Source organism: Panthera leo, chromosome C1, assembly GCF_018350215.1.
Source record: "Panthera leo isolate Ple1 chromosome C1, P.leo_Ple1_pat1.1, whole genome shotgun sequence".
Taxonomy (NCBI): Eukaryota; Metazoa; Chordata; class Mammalia; order Carnivora; family Felidae; genus Panthera; species Panthera leo.
This window is the reverse complement of record NC_056686.1, coordinates 74,664,248-74,680,518: the sequence shown is the minus strand read 5'-3', so window position 1 is coordinate 74,680,518 and position 16,271 is coordinate 74,664,248. Positions and strand designations below refer to the sequence as shown.

The following is a 16,271-nucleotide window of genomic DNA, read 5'->3' as shown; positions in this document are numbered from 1 at the left end:
TTGAACGAATGCTGTGAAAATAGGGAAGGGAAGAGGGAAACAAACACCTTGACTTCTCTCTCCTCCTATCCTTACACCTCCTAACAATGTCTCCCACTGTAAGTCAGAGCCTAGTTGTTCAAGTCCACAGCTATCAGCTTCCAGAGTCAAAGCACCGGCCAGGGAAGGGAGACCACTGGAATCTACTAGGCGCAAACCGAAAACAACCATATCAGGAAACAGCAGTATCTCTTTTCAGTTGAGGAGTCCAATAAGGGTGATTTTCCAGCTGGACCAAATATGACAAAAAGAGGAAAATCCTAGGATCTTTGGGGAGGATGGGAAATACAGAGAGGAGAGTTTGAGACTGAGACAATAGAAAACATAATGTTATGATCTTTGCTTGAAAAGTCTGCCTCCTCTATATGTGGGTGATTCTGCTCTTTTTGTAAGAGAGAAGTAAACAATTATGATACAAACTAGTGCTTTAATAGTTATATATAAAACTGCTTCCTAAAAAAATAAAAAAATAAATAAAACTGCTTCCTTTATCAATTCATATTGTATAAAAAGTTCCAAAGACTCCCTATTATTCCAAACCTATTATAAACTTCTCTGTCTTTACATACACAATTCCTATGTCTAATCTTATATCTTATTCCCCTGCTGAAACGTATATTTTCATATGAGATTTCACGTTTTTCCCCCTGTACCAGGTTCAATTTTCTCTTTTCATCAAGACTGAATTAAACATCTGTGTTCCTCACAAAGGCATTCTTGACTAAACCCAGCCCAGAGGTCTTTCCCTTGAGTTCAGATGTGTATAACTTTTTATATTTATCCTTCTAGGGACTTGTGTTCTCAAATCTGAGGATTCAATGTTTGTCATTAGTTCTGGAAAATTCTAGGTCATTATTGCTTCAGATCTGACCACTGCTCATTGTCTCCATTCGCTCATTCTGGAATTCCTCTTAGTGTGGTAGTCATTTTCATCCCATTCTTCCTGTCTCGAAGCCTCTCTTTCACATTTTTCATCTGTCTCCTTGTGTTGCATTAGGGCAACTTCTTTAGCTCTATCTTCCACCCACTAACTCTTTTGTTATTTAACTCATCCACTTAGTTTTCAACTAAAAATGTTCTATTTCTGATTTTTGTTAAGTGTTATTTTACTCTCCTTCCAACACAGCTTCAACAATTGGGGACTAATGGTCCCCCAATTATTTTGAAGATAATCTCAGATGTCTACTATTTGTTTTTTTAAAAAACTCTGCTTAGTCTTTGTATCACTCATTCTTTGCTCATGTTTTCAAATTCCTCTATTATTTAAATATTTTAAATATTTATTTTATATTCTATAACAAATAATCCCATTATCCATTGCTGCTTACTCATGGTGTTTGTATCTTCATGTATTTTTAAATTCTTGATGCATGCTCATGTTAGAAGAATTCTTCCCTAAGCTTCTGAAACACAATTCAACAGTTTTTTATTTTGTCTCCAACTGTTTTTTTTTTAAGCCTACCAGACTATAGAGTCCTTTATGGAAAGAATGCTTCTCGCTGTTTTGTTATTTCTCACTGTGCTAAATGTAGGCCTTTGCACATTAAAGGTTGGAAAGGTAGAAGAAAGCTAAAATGCCTATGCTGTGCTACAGAACAGTAACAGGTAAGCCATAAGGAAATAAGTCAGACTCAGTTGTGTGTGGAAGGGTAGGAGCAGGTAAGAAAGAAGACATTTTTAAATTATATATATGATCCCCCTCCCCTCAGATTCTAATGTGTGTCATTTTGGGAATCTATTTGGGAATCACTGTACCAAGCAGAGTGTGTTACCTGCATAAGTAGGGAAAAAAAAAAAAAAAAAAAAAAAGGAAATTATATAAAAAAAACTTTTAGTTTTAAAAATATTTTTGCATTAAGTTATTTTCAGTCATTCTGTTGTATATTTAATGAATACCTATACTAAATACTGTGATGGAAATACAAAGAGACATAATGTATGGTCCTGTTCTCATATGGTTCATAGTTTTGTTGGGGAGATGGAAATGTAAATAAATACTGGCAAAAGAGAGGCATATACAATTGGTATAATGACACAAAAGGGAGAACTGACCAATTTTTCCTAAGGGGAAGGTAGTAGGAAGATCAGAAAAGATAAGAATTGCTCAAATTGTGTTCTTAGATACAAATTATAAGAATAAGGGAGAGAACATAGGAGTCAAAGGGGAAAGAATGTACAAAGTTAAGCATGCACAAAGTATACTGTAGGGATAGGAAACAGCTTCATCTAGTTAACACCTAGAACAGAAGCAGGAACGCTTTGGGAAATAAAGATTAGAAGATGGGCAGAGACAAGTCATGAAGGGCTCTGTATGACTTGCAAAAGCATTTGGTCTTTAACTTGTAAATTATAAGCTCCTAGTAAAGGATTTAAAATACAGAGGAGTAGAGGTCAGGTCAGGCAATACAGTAATTAAAAACAAGGCCCCTAAAATCAAGATGGCCTAGTGCTGCATTCTTAATAAATTTCTGTAGAAAAAAATAGGTTAAAATCTTAGCTCTATACCACTTACCAGTTTTGTGACCTTGGGCAAGTTATTTACTTAGCCTTTTTGAGCCTCATTTTGCTCATCTGCAAAATATGTATAATAATAGTATCAACCTCCTAGGGTTGTGTGAAAATTAAAAGAGTTAATACAAGCTCAGCACATAGTCAGTGTTCAGTAAATGTCAGCTTTTATTATTAATATTGTGGTATGTAATTAAGAAAATCTATATTGGAAACAAAGAGACAAGTTAGTCCACTATTTAAAAGAACATATTGGTTTCAGGTAAGACCTGGCTTTGATATAAGATTCTTGTGATGATTCCCAGAACCACTGCTTTCCAGCCGTGTGGCAAAGTTATTTACCTTTTGGAACCTCAGTAATCCCCAAAACAGTGATAATAATTATACGTGTAAGATTACTGTGAGGATTAAATGATACTACATGTAATGTGCGTGGTTCAGAACCTCGTACAGAAGTTTTAGTGTAATGTGTAATGAACGATAGGATGAGGAAGAACAGATTGTGAGCACAAACTACTACTTCAAGAATCTCGTCTATGAGAGAGAGTCCTGTCAATAGAGCTATGAAGAAGCAAAACAATTTTTTTTTTTTTTTTTTTTTAATGGAAGGAAATGTGAACATATGCAGTAAGGATCAGAGGTGAGAAGCAAGGAGGTAAAAAAAATACTGGTGACAGAGTAACTGATGGAACAGGTTTAGGAGATGAGAAAGAATGGAAATTGGAGGACAAATTGGATGCTTATAGGCTCTTACAGGGTGGAAAGAGACCTCTTTCTCTAAAACCAATGAGGAAGATACAGAAATATTTGCAGGTGATAGGAGGAATCTGAGGAAGCTGCACCCTAATGATCTTAATCTTATGTATAAAATGGAAACAAAGAGGTCTGAGGTGGGATAGAAGACTGGAAGAGATAGGTGAAAGAAAAGCTCCTGATAAGGGGATAAAGATCTGAAATGCAGGACAACATTTACAAGCCCAGCTGAAGTCAGAAACTAAAATTTATAGTAATAGGTATGATTAATATTTCAGCAGCATTCAGTAGATTAAAGCAGAAAAGACAGATGGTAGGACTGATTTGCTGTTGGGGGTTTCCAAGACAGGTCTGATATAAAGATAAGATTAAAGGCTGCTTGATGTGGGAGCATCAGTAAGGGAATGGTTCAGGGTAACATTGGTTTTAGGGTACAGAGAAAAGAACATGAAATTTGTAAGGGGCTGATGGCCCCTTCTTCAGCCTCTTCCTGAAGAATTAAGGATATGAAAAGATTTGATCAAATATCTAGTTCTGTGGTAATACAGAAGAGACCAGAGGAGTAACAATAATTTAAGCTATCATTTACTGCATAATCATTATCTGCATAGTCATTAATCTAGGTTCTTTATCTCATTTAGGGAAATAAAAGATTTGGTGAAAGTGTGACATATCGAATTTAAGATTTCATTGCTCAATTCATTGCTAAAATGACAAGCAGTAAAGGTACACAGTGGCTGAGGTATTCAAAGAAGTTTGAAATAATACTGTTAAATGGGTTGTATACGTATGTAGTTTTTTTGTTTTTGTTTTTGTTTTTAATGCCCCATAATGATGCCGAACTGAAGAACCAAAGCTCTTAAGGAATACTGGAGCGTGTCTGGTGATTAAGAGACGTCAGAGATGGAAAAAAAGAAAAAAAAGAAAAAAATGTAGACTGTATACATAATTCACTGTCTCAGAGGATTCAAAGCCTCAGAGGAGAGTATGATGTGTCATTTAATAGAATTTGGAAGAGGTAAAAAGGGTCAGTATTTTTGTAGTTTCAACTTTTTTTTAATTAAGTAGGTTCTATGCCCCAAATGGGTTTTGAACTCACAACACTGAGATCAAGTCAACTGAGCCAGTCAGGGTCCTTGTCCATTTTAAGTTAAAAAAACAGCATCTCAGCTTAAACAATATGCTCAAAACAGCCAGCTCTTACACAGAAGAAATTAAAATGTCTTTGTATTCCTATTGTATGGCTTGTTCCCCCAGGAGGACCGAAGGAATTCAGAGAAAATGAGAAATTACATGGTTATTGCATTTACAATAAACATTAATAAGGATCAAATTTTATAAGAAAATATAAAAAGGGTAATCTGATAAGAATGGAAAGAACACAGAACTATCAGTCAGGAGACTTCATTATAAATCCTAGATTATTGGGGCACCTGGTTGGCTCAGTCGGTGGAGCATGTGAATCTTGATCTCAGTGTTGTGAAATGGATTACGTAATAAAAAAAAATAATAATCCTGGATTATTATGAAAAGCAAAAACTGACCCATAAAAACAGAGAAAAAACTGGTGGTTGCCACAGGGACGGGGAGTGGGAGATAGAGGCTTCTAGTTATGGAATGAGTAAGTCACAGGGATAAGGGATAAAAAAGCATAGGGAATATAATCAGTGGTATTATAATAGTGTTGTATGGTGACAAAGTAGCTGGACTTGTGGTAAGCAGAACAATTACTTGCAGATTTGTTGAGTCACTATGTTGTACACCTGAAAATAATGTAACACTGTGTCAACCATACTTCAGTAAAAATTAAAAAAAAAAAAAAAAAAAAAAAAAAAAAAGAATCCTGGATTATACCTCAGGCTAGTTATTTTATCCTTAGGCCATAATTTCCTTAGTAATTTGTAAAATGAGGGGGCTGAAGGGGCTGAATTATATCAGCAATTTTCAAAGCTTATTTTTCTTAAGTGGCAAATTCCAAATGATATCTTACCCAGAACAAAACAAAAAAGTCTCCGTGTTGCCTCCTAAGACAATTCTACAGAGCCCTGACCTCCCAGGAACATAATTTGGGCTTTTTTAGATTATTGTAGGTCTAGTTCATTTCCAGAGTATCTTACAACTCCAAAAAGATCTACAAATCTTTGTGTCTTGAAAAGGACAGAAATAGTATAACTTAGTTCCAGAATCCCATAGAAAAGAAACTTGACATTTGAGGCAAAATGCTAGGCATGGACACGTCAGACAGTTTAAAATAACATTTTCTATAAATATTTCAATAAACATTTTCCACAAATAAATATTCTATAAATATAAGGGATAAAGTAAAAGGGTAAAAAGCACATGAAAAAGTAAAACACAAGTTGTTATCATGATAACGAATGTAGTCTCTGCCAAAGAGAAGTTTATAATCAAATTAGGGAAAAGTAACATGACTATCAGGAGCCTAGAAGCTCTAGTTAGCCTCAGGGATGAATAGCTTTTCTTAGTCACGCATTGTCTTCAAACTTTCAAGGGGAGTACTGCTCCCAAGTCGGAAGAATGTTTGAAGTAATGGAAAAAAAACCCCAAAAACAACAACAACAAAAAACAACTTTAGGTGAAGATCACAACTTCACATAAAAAACAACCAATCAAAAGTTATCAGTCTTTGTAGTTTTCTAAGCTTGTAGTCTGGGTAATTTTTAATTATTTTCTTTCTTTCAGGTTTTCATCATCTTCTGTCATTTCCTCCTCTGTGTGACTGTTACCTATCTCATTCAAATTGCCATAGAGGAAAGAGCATCCATTTTGAAGGGCACTAAGGTCTAGTAGCAGCTCTGAAATTTATTAATATTTAACTACTCTGGTGCTCAGTTTCCTTAACTATAACATGATGATAACTTTTGAGTTCTATTTTATTTTATATTTGTGTAAGTATGTATATACTTACTACTTTTAAGTTCTATTTTAAATATTAAACTCTGTAATGCAAAAACATGGTGACAAGAGAAATCTTCTAACCAGCTGTTTTCTAACAATAATTCTCTTTGAGTTTCATTTTGATCATATCACTCATAAAAAATCCTATAATTACTTTAAATAGGCTCTGAAATGAAAGAGACACTGCACCAATTAATTCCCCATTACCTACCATGCTCTTCTGTTATACTTAAATTCATAGCCACCCACACATCAAAGCCTATGGCTAAGGAAAAAACTAATGCCATCGAGTGGCTAAAATGAGACAAGCAACACAAGGGATTTTATATACACTACCTCAGTTTTTCTTCCTAACTGTCCTGTAAAGATTACAGTTGACCCTTGAACAACACAATGGTAAAGGCACCAACCCCTGCACAGTGAAAAATTTTAGTACAACTTTTGGTTCCCCCAAACTTTACTACTTTGGTACTGTTGACTGAAAACCTTACTGATAACATAAACAGTCAACTAATATGTATTTTATATGTTATATGTATAATATACTGTATTCTCACAGTAAAGTAGGCTAGAGAAAACAATGTTATTAAGAACATACAAGGAGGAGAAAATACATTCATAGTAATTTACTATAAAATATCTATGTATTAAGTGGACCTGCACAGTTCAAACCTGTGTTGTTCAAAGGTCAACTGTATATTTTATCCCCATTTTAGGGATGGTGAAACAAATGCCCAGTAGTAAGGTTATGTACTTTGTCTACTATCAAAAGCTAGTAAGTAGCAGATGGACAATGAACCTATTTTGCCTGGCTTCATTATAGCAAATCTATTCACATTAAAAATGAAAGTGAAAGAAACATTTTATGGCCATAAAGATTTATATGTATTCACACGGTTTACAAAAAGATACAAATATAATAAGACATAGAAACAGCATCTATTTATACTAACAACCTCAACTTTTATTCCCTCTTAGTGGGCTTGACTGAATTATATTGGTCTATTTAAACAGCTAATTTATAGCATGTAACAATGCTGGTTCTTCTACCCTGAAAGAGAAAATATCAGAGTTGAAAGACCCATCTAGTAGACCTTAACAGTGAGCTCTAGGAAAGTCACTATTGATTAGAATAAACATATACAAACTGAAATCTCATTGCTATCCTTACCCTAATTTTTTTCCCACATGTTCCTCCCTTTAACTTCAAAGACAGTTATCAAATCTTTGTTAAAATTCTTCTTTGACTTTTAAAAATCCCATTTTTCTTCAATTGTTCCACATGTAACAGGATTTTCATCATCTCACCATTCCTGCAATTATTCACTGGATAAGTTTTAATAATGCTTCTCTAAGGTATGATCTGGCTCAACTCAAACTTTATTGTTTTTGTTCTCTCCCCCCCCGCCCCCGCCAACTCAAAGTTTTTTATTTCTTTTTGGGCAAACCTTCTTTCTCCTCCTACCTTTGGGATACGGCTTAAGATGTGATTGTGAGATTTTTTGTTTTCTGTGTTTATAAAGTTTTTCCCACTTTGTGTTAATAACTCTTCTATTAGCTTCTATGGTGCATGGTACTTACTTCTATCAGATCATTTACCATATAGGTAAATCAAATGATGCCAACTCCCCTATTAAAAGCCCTTCAACAGTCTCCCAATTCTTAGTCTACGAAGACCCTAGAGATCTGGCATCTACCTACATCATCTACTTTACACTGATCTTCTGTCTCACAATTTTTTTTTTTTAATTTTTTTTTTTTTTAACGTTTATTTATTTTTGAGACAGAGAGAGACAGAGCATGAGGGGGGGAGGGTCAGAGAGAGAGGGAGACACAGAATCGGAAGCAGGCTCCAGGCTCTGAGCTGTCAGCACAGAGCCCGATGTGGGGCTCGAACTCACGGACCGTGAGATCATGACCTGAGCCGAAGTCGGACGCTTAACCGACCAAGCCACCCAGGCGCCCCACAATTTTTATTCTTACAACATATCAGGTTCTCTCCTACCTCAAGGGGTTGTATACTTTGTCTCCTCTGCTGGAAACACTCTACCTGGATCTTTAAAAGTCTGGCAAATTTTCACACATCAGGTCTCTCAGGTCAAATGTAGCATCCTCAAAGAGATCCCCTAACTATCTACAGTGGCTGCTACCCCCTCATTATACCACCCTACTTCCTTCTTTCCCTATCCTTGTAGTTTTTAAAAGTTGTTTCCTATTTATCTTCCCTCATTAGAATATAAGGTCCTTAAGTATACGGACTTTGGACTTTTGATCAATCATTACCAGCATCTAGAATGGTGCTTGGCACAGAATAGAGATCAGTGATTATCAAGCTTAAGAGTTCTGTTACAGCAATACGTACATCTCCGTAAATCTAGAACCTAGTAAAAACCCTGGTACATATGAAATGTTAAATAAATATTTGTGAAATGAAAAGACTGATCTTACCCACTTGGATGACATTCACTATGACGTCTAATTAGATGATCTCCAAATCCACCTATCCAGCCCTGACCTCTACCTTCCACATCTTTATTTAATTGCTAAGAGACTAGGTATAGAACCCATCCCCCTCCAATATAGATTTTTTCTAATGATTGTGGCATAATTTGCTTTGCAAACTATAGACAAATCCCTTCCTTTGTACTCCAATCCAATTAGTTACTGACTCATATTATTTTTTCCTGCATGTATTTTTTTCTATTCCTACTGCCAAGTTTTACTTCAAGTTCTCCTGATCTTACAGTTGTAGCACTGGAGTAGCCTCCTGCCAAATTGCTTGCCTTTAGTTCCTCCTCCCTCAAATTCATTCTTCATACAAATTCCAAGATCAACTTTTCCATTACGTGTCTCCCATCCCGTCTCCGACACCAACAAGTATAAACACCTCAAGCCCAGCATTCTAAGACCTTAATATCATTTTAAATGAAATCATCAAAATAAAGGTACATTTGGGAAATGAGGTGGTAGACTCTTACACACTTTCAGATATGATGCTAAAAAGTCAGGTATGTACTGAAAGCCAATGAAGTAGAAGTTCCTTGAGGAAACCTGCAAGACCTTGTTTATGTCGTTCATTGCTAATCTACCCGAAGTGCCAGGAATACAGTAGATATCAATGAATTATATTTGTTGATTAAGTAAATACTTTCATAATAATTTTAAAATAAATGAAGGATCATAAATGAGAGAATGAATGCCAAGATGAAGGTAGTATTCTTTGAAAATCAGTTTGGTATTTAGACACATGGAGCTTAGTAAATTACTTTTTATTCTTTTTATTTAATGTTTTGTAAGAACATTAATCAAGTTCTTACCACTTTCAATGATTTTTACATGGATTTAATCTTCACACATCTCAGTGAGGTAGGTCGTATTAAAGCTAAGAAATCTGGTATACATAAAGTTTAAGCACATAAAACATTTTTTGAAGCAGGAAAAGCAGTGATGAGGATGTGATTAGGATGCTGGCCATGAGGAAAGAAAAAAAATAAATTGGAAAAAAAATTTTTTAAGTAGAGGCTAGAGTAGTAAAACCACCACCTCACATCATCAAGCACTGTAAATCTGCTTTCACTAATAAATGTAATTTTTAAAATGACATATGTATCATCAGTCTAAATACTAAATGATAAAAAGTTTGCTATCTTTCTTATTCTTTAGATAAGATTAAGTTGTATTATTTTCTTCCCACACCCCAGTGGATGGATTAGAATCTGAGTAATAAAGTCACCACCATGGATCTGAATCCAGTGTGGACCAGCTTTACCTCTGGATTCTACAGCTACGTATCATATTCCAGCCATTCATGTCATTCATGAAAGCCACTGAGACACATGGAAGCCTGGGTAACTGAGCACATTAGCTCATTTCAAATCCAGCTTTAGTAGTATAACCTACAAATGGTGAATCAGAAGAATCACCTTCATTTTTAGAGTACATCACTAAAGTAAATATATTTCAATGCTAGCTCTCACTTGGTTGTCTTTTATGTTAATACAAAATGTACATTCAAATCACTGCAGAAGCGAAAGCTACTGCAGCACTCTGATGTTCACCTCTGTCTTAATGCAGGCTTTTATACAACTCACCAGATGAGAAACATCAAAAAAAAAACCCCTAGGTTCTTCTTTTATTGTGTTAAAAATAAAACTTTCCAGGGGTGCCTGGGTAGCTAGTCAGTTAAGCGTCTGACTCTTGATTGTTGGCTCAGGTCATGAGCTCACAGTTAGTAAGTCTGAGTCCCCACACTGGGCTCTGCACTGACAGCTGCGGAGCTTGCCTGGGATTCTCCGTCTCCCTGTCTCTCTGCCCCTCCCCACTCGCTCACACCCTCTCTCTAAAATAAATGAATAAGCATTAAAAAAATAAAACTTTTCAAAGTCTTCAAAGACATAAAATTTACATTCAAAATGAATTATAAATATAATGAAAATTTAAGTAAAATGTTTTTCCTCTTACCCTGTCCAGTTCCAGTGTAAACTTCTGGTCCCATGACTGATTGGAAATGGGTTTCCAGCTCGTCTGACCAACCACAGTATTATCTAGCTTCAAAACCGCACAGACATCATCTGTAATTACAATTTATAAACTTGCTTAAATATTTTAAAACTTTAAAATAGAAGCATCACTGTTTAATAGGAACAAAAGTCTCATGAGCCTTTAAAAGTAAGATTTTTCTTAATACTGAAGCTTTTGAATCTTAAATGGCTACTTTTACATGTACACATACTTCTACCAGATGCTCCCAAATTATCCTCTGTGTTTGACAAAAACACAGAGATCAAATGCTGTCTATTTTGTATGTTTGTATATCAACAGTAATCATTCAGTTTTCTCCCTCTACACTTCTATTTGTAGAGTTTGTCACCTTAGACAATTTTTGTTTCCACACTTTCCCTAAAATCCCTTTCTAGATGAAGGAAGACACTGACATATGCACCTCTGTACTCTGTAGTAGGTTTAACTGTCACAGGCCTTCCCCGCCCCCAGTGCTACCTTTATATCATAGTTTATAATTACATTTTAGAACATCTGCAAAGTGCTTCATAAACCTATTGCATATTGCTCTTACCACTTCCACCTATTCCCCCATTTGTTTGCTAACTGAGCCACTACTAGTAAACACGTTTGGTCCTGTGGTTAGTTATCAAGATTGAGAAGTGTCACGATGTCATTAAAAGATAAAGATGTGACAAGACTCAGAGCCTCCGAACACTTTCAGTTTGGCATAGATTGATCCTGAGCATTTCATTCTTCCAAAAGAATTAATGTTACGTGTCATTCAGTTTTCTAACATAATTTCAATAAATTTGGTTGCCTTTGTTTCCTGTCAGTATAGCTTTCGATATCTTAAAGTTAAATTATAGAAGTCAGAACATAAAGCTTTTTGTTCAACTTTGGCTCTTTCCCATTGCTAGCTGCATTGTTAAGTTCTTTGTATAGGCCCTTTAATTTGTTATACGATTTTTTAAAAAATTTGGTTACTGAACTGGACAAGTCGTCGGTTTTTAGGAGATTTCGACTACTTCCACTTTTACTTTTACTTGTTCTGCTCATGAAAGATGATCTGGTTTCACTTGGACTCCAACCAGGTAGTGCAACCGATGTTGCTTTTGACCGTCCAGGGACATTCTCTAGAATATCTTGACAGCCCATAAGACGAACTTCCAAAGTACCTATCAGCATGAACAAATATCAAATAAGAACATCAATTTTTAATATATAGAACTATGTCTTTGTTACCTATTCAGAAAGGATGGGGAGAGATCTGCTAAAATAACAAAATCTCTTCTCCCAGAGGATCTGTGAGGTAACTAATCATCCTTCCTGTTTTAATTAGAGAAACCTATTGAAAATTCTTAATAAAACTATAAGAAATTTTATGGAAAGAACAGCGCCTTCCAATAGCTGTCCAAAAACTTGTTCTAAAAGAGGTTACATAAACTTCTTCTATGTCTGAATACTCATTTATATAATTACATGGAAGAATTACAAAATTATGTGGATAGACCATGTGGGAGGGAAAACAAAGCCAAATATCAACATAAACATACAGAAATTAGAAACAAGGAAATCTGACTACATGAAAAGCAGCTAGCCATGTTTAGTAGTTACATAGTTAATACAGAAAAAGACTTTACAGGGTTTTTTTGTATAAATAAATGGGTTTCCTGTTCTATTTGAGATGTAAAATAATATTAACTTTCTAATAGTGTAATGAGTCAAATAATTGACTATAATTATCTAAGCATAATTCTGATTTCCTTAGGCAAATAAATACTGAAGGTGTTCAAATGAAAATGAGTAACTCTAAGGCTATCTAAAGATACGGTTTGTCATCATTTGGGCTAGATTTAGTATACCAGAAGTTAGAAATGGTGCTATAGTATTAAAATTTTAGATAATGCACAGAGAATAACATTTTAGGAGTTATTTAAGTACTCCTATATATAACATTTAGGGATATTTCCTGGTCCCAATGAACTTAAATAATTAAAGCTGAACTTGAAAGTAAAAAGGCCTGGATTTATACCCAACTCTAAAAAAAAAAAAAAAAATCAAACAAAATACGTGAAAAAAGTGTTAAAGACATTGGAGGTCAGGAAATGAAGAACACTGATCCCCAAGAGATGGCAAACAAATGAGATGAACCCTAAGACTGCTTGAGTTTACTGCCTGGAATATACCTAGGACATAGTGCAGGGAGGGGAAACTCAGGTGCAACCAAGTGGACTACCTGTGTGAAGGAAACGGACCGGAGAGTATGACACAGAACTGATCAAGGTGGCTAGAATTCACAGGCAGAGTAAAAGATAGACAACAGCTGTCCAGAGACAGAACTAAGATGTGCAGAGGGTTCCCCTAATCAAGTATTCAGTCTTGCCCCAGTAGTAGAGAATAATTACTCCTACGTTAAATGATGTTCTGGTCTGTATAACAAATCTTAAAAGCAATACCCGGTATTGTTTAAAATCAATACAGGTATTGCTTCAAAGCAATACAGGTAACTTAACTGTGACCTAGAACAAAGCTCAAGAATATTTATAGGAATACAAAAATATCCAGCACCCAAAAGCTAAAACTCACAATGTCTAGCAATCTAATCAGAGACTACCAGGCATATTTGTTTTCTGTTGCTGGATTACCAATTACCACAAATTTAGTGGCCTAGAACAACACCCATTTATTATCTCACAGTTCTGTAGGTCAGAGTCTGGGTGAGTTGTCTGTACTCTCTGTTAGAAATCTCACAAGGCTGAAATCCTCATATCTGCCAGGCTGGGCTCTTATCTGGAAGATTTGAAGAATCTGCTTCCAAGATCATTCAGGTTGTTGGCAGCCTCCAGTTTCTAGCAGACATAGGATTGGGGTCCCTATTTCCTTGCTAGCTGATGGCCAAGGGTTGTTTTCAAGTTCTAAAGGCCGCGTGAATTCCTCACTGCATGCTGGCCCCCTCTATCTTCAAGCCAGCAATGGCACATACAATCTTTTTCATGATTCAGATTATTCTTCCCCTTCTGCCACTGGCCAGAGAAAATTCTCTGCTTTTAGGGGGTTCATGTGATCATATTACACCAGCCCAGATAACTGCCCTTTATATTAACTCAAAGCCAACTGATTAATAACCTTAGTCACACAGGCAAAATCCCCTTTTCCATATAACATAGTATTATCACAGGAATGATGTCTCATCGTATTCACAGGACAGGGGTTCCAAGGGTCATTCTTGAAATTCTGACTATTATACCAGGAAAACAGATAAACAGAAAAGTAAGAAACATAGTAAGAAAAAAAGAAACCAAATGAAAATCAATCCAAAACTGACATGAACACATTCACACAGTGATCATAATTATAGTCCACCTGTTCAAAAACTTGAATAGAGACATGCAAGAAATCAAAAAGACCCCAAACAAAATCCCAGACATAAAACTACCATGTTAGAGACTTTAGGAAAAATATACTGGGATGAGATTAGTGGCAGATTATACATTGCAAAAGAAAAGCTAGTGAACTTGAAGCTAAAGCAGTAGAAATGGTAAAAAAAAAAAAAAAAAATAAGAGAAAGGAAAGACTTGAGGGGTAAAAAACACAACAACAACAACACAAAAAACCAGTGCATATATAAACTAAGTTTAACTTCAAGTGGCCCAATATGTGTACAACTAAGTCCCTGATGAAGAGCAGAGACAATTGGGACAGAAATATATTTGAAAAAATAATGGCTGAAAAATTTCCAAATTTGATGAAAACTATAAACCCAGTAAGTATCCAAGAATTTCAAAAACACCAAGCAAAAGAGCAATAAGTAAATCACATGAAAGCACACGATAATAAAATTTCTCAAAACAAGTAATACAGAGAAAATATTAAAAACAGCCAGAGGAAAAAAGATACGTTACATACAAAGATTAGGATCACAGTGGATTTCTCATAAGAAACAATGAAAAGCAAGACGCATAAGCAACAATTTTAATGTACTGAGAAAATGAACAAGCAAATAAACTGTGAACTTAGAATTCTAGACCCACTGAAAATATCTTTCAAAAATGAAGACTTTTCAGATTTAAAAATGGGTAAAGAATCCATTTTCAGCAGACTACCATGATCCAGCCATATCATTCCTAAGTATTTACCCAAATGAAATCTACATTTACACAAAAACTGCATAAGGATGTTATTAGTAGCTATATTTGGAAAAAATACAAAGTGGAAACAACTCAAATATCAGTTGCAGGTGAATGGATAAACAAATTATGGACTATCCATACAACTGAATGCTATTAGTAACAGAAAGGAACTACTGATAGACACAACATAGATGAATATTAAAATAGTTATTCAGAGTGAAAAAGGTCAGAAATCCTTCTCTTCCCAAAGAAAACAGTATATACTGAATGATTCCACCTATAGAAAAATTCTACAAAATGTAAACTAATAGCAAGTGACAGAAATAGGTCAGTGATTGCCTGGAGTCAGATGTGGGTAAGGAGAGCATGAGAAGAGCAGGAAAGAGGGATTACACAGAGGCACACAAGGACACTTTTGGGATAATGGATATATTAATTATCTTGATTGTTGTGATGGTTTCACAACAAAATTTATGACAAAAATCTTCAAGTTATACACTTCAAATAAAACTGGATGTTGATGATGGTGGCACAACTATATACATTGCCTAAAAATCCTAAAACTAGGGGCACCTGGGTCATTCAGTTGTCTCTGCCCCTCCCCCACTCGTACTCTGTTTCTATGCCCCTCTCAAAAATAAACATTAAAACATTCTTTTAAAGTTCTAAAACTATATTCTTAACAAAAAAAAAATTTTTTTTTAACTTTTATTTATTTTTGAGAGACAGAGAGCATGAATGGGGGAGGAGCAGAGAGAGAAGGAGACACAGAATCAGAAGCAGGCTCCAGGCTCTGAGCTGTCAGGACAGAGCCTGACGAGGGGCTCGAACCCACGAACTGTGAGATCATGACCTGGGCTGAAGTCGGATGCTTAACCGACTGAGCCACCCAGGTGCCCTAAAACTGTATTCTTCAAGTGTGTGAATTCTATGGTATATAAATTATGTCTCAATAAAGTTACTAAAGTTGGAGGGGAAGCTTCAATTTTTATGTTTGGTTAGGCTATGGAAATATTCTGTAACTATAAAGTACTAAAACAGATTAAATAGATATTATTTTAATTTTAATTCAAAAGAAACAACTTGTTGTGTTTGTGTGTTTTATTTCCTTTTTTGTTGTTAAACTGGCAAACTTAGCTCATTTCCATTGTAAATGTTTAGCTGTAAAAGTCATCCTGGGGAAACTGAAAACATCTGGTCACTACTTCAAACCCTGGTAGCTTATTAAATATTTTAGTAATTTCAATATATTAGGAGATGACAATGCTCAGCACCTGCTTTCATTTAGGAAAAAGAAACCTGGAGGGATTTAAGAACTTTAGTAAGCATCTAGAAGTTTCTTTCCTTTATGAGGTGACACAGTTGCAATTGTGTGTAACCATATTAGAAATACTTTAAAATATTTTACTTTTATAACCC

General features: G+C 35.2%; 1 protein-coding gene across 6 annotated transcripts in view; it reads right to left on the bottom strand.

The window, feature by feature from the left end:
- Positions 1-16,271, bottom strand: part of PKN2 (protein kinase N2) — a 129,236-nt gene that overhangs the window by 32,739 nt on the left and 80,226 nt on the right. For all 6 annotated transcript variants that reach the window (XM_042952655.1, XM_042952659.1, XM_042952657.1 and 3 more), the window contains exons 7-8: positions 11,712-11,897; positions 10,681-10,790 (exon numbers count right to left, since the gene is read on the bottom strand). In XM_042952655.1, the coding sequence (XP_042808589.1) occupies positions 10,681-10,790; positions 11,712-11,897 (296 nt within the window). The remainder of the gene's footprint in view (positions 1-10,680; positions 10,791-11,711; positions 11,898-16,271) is intronic.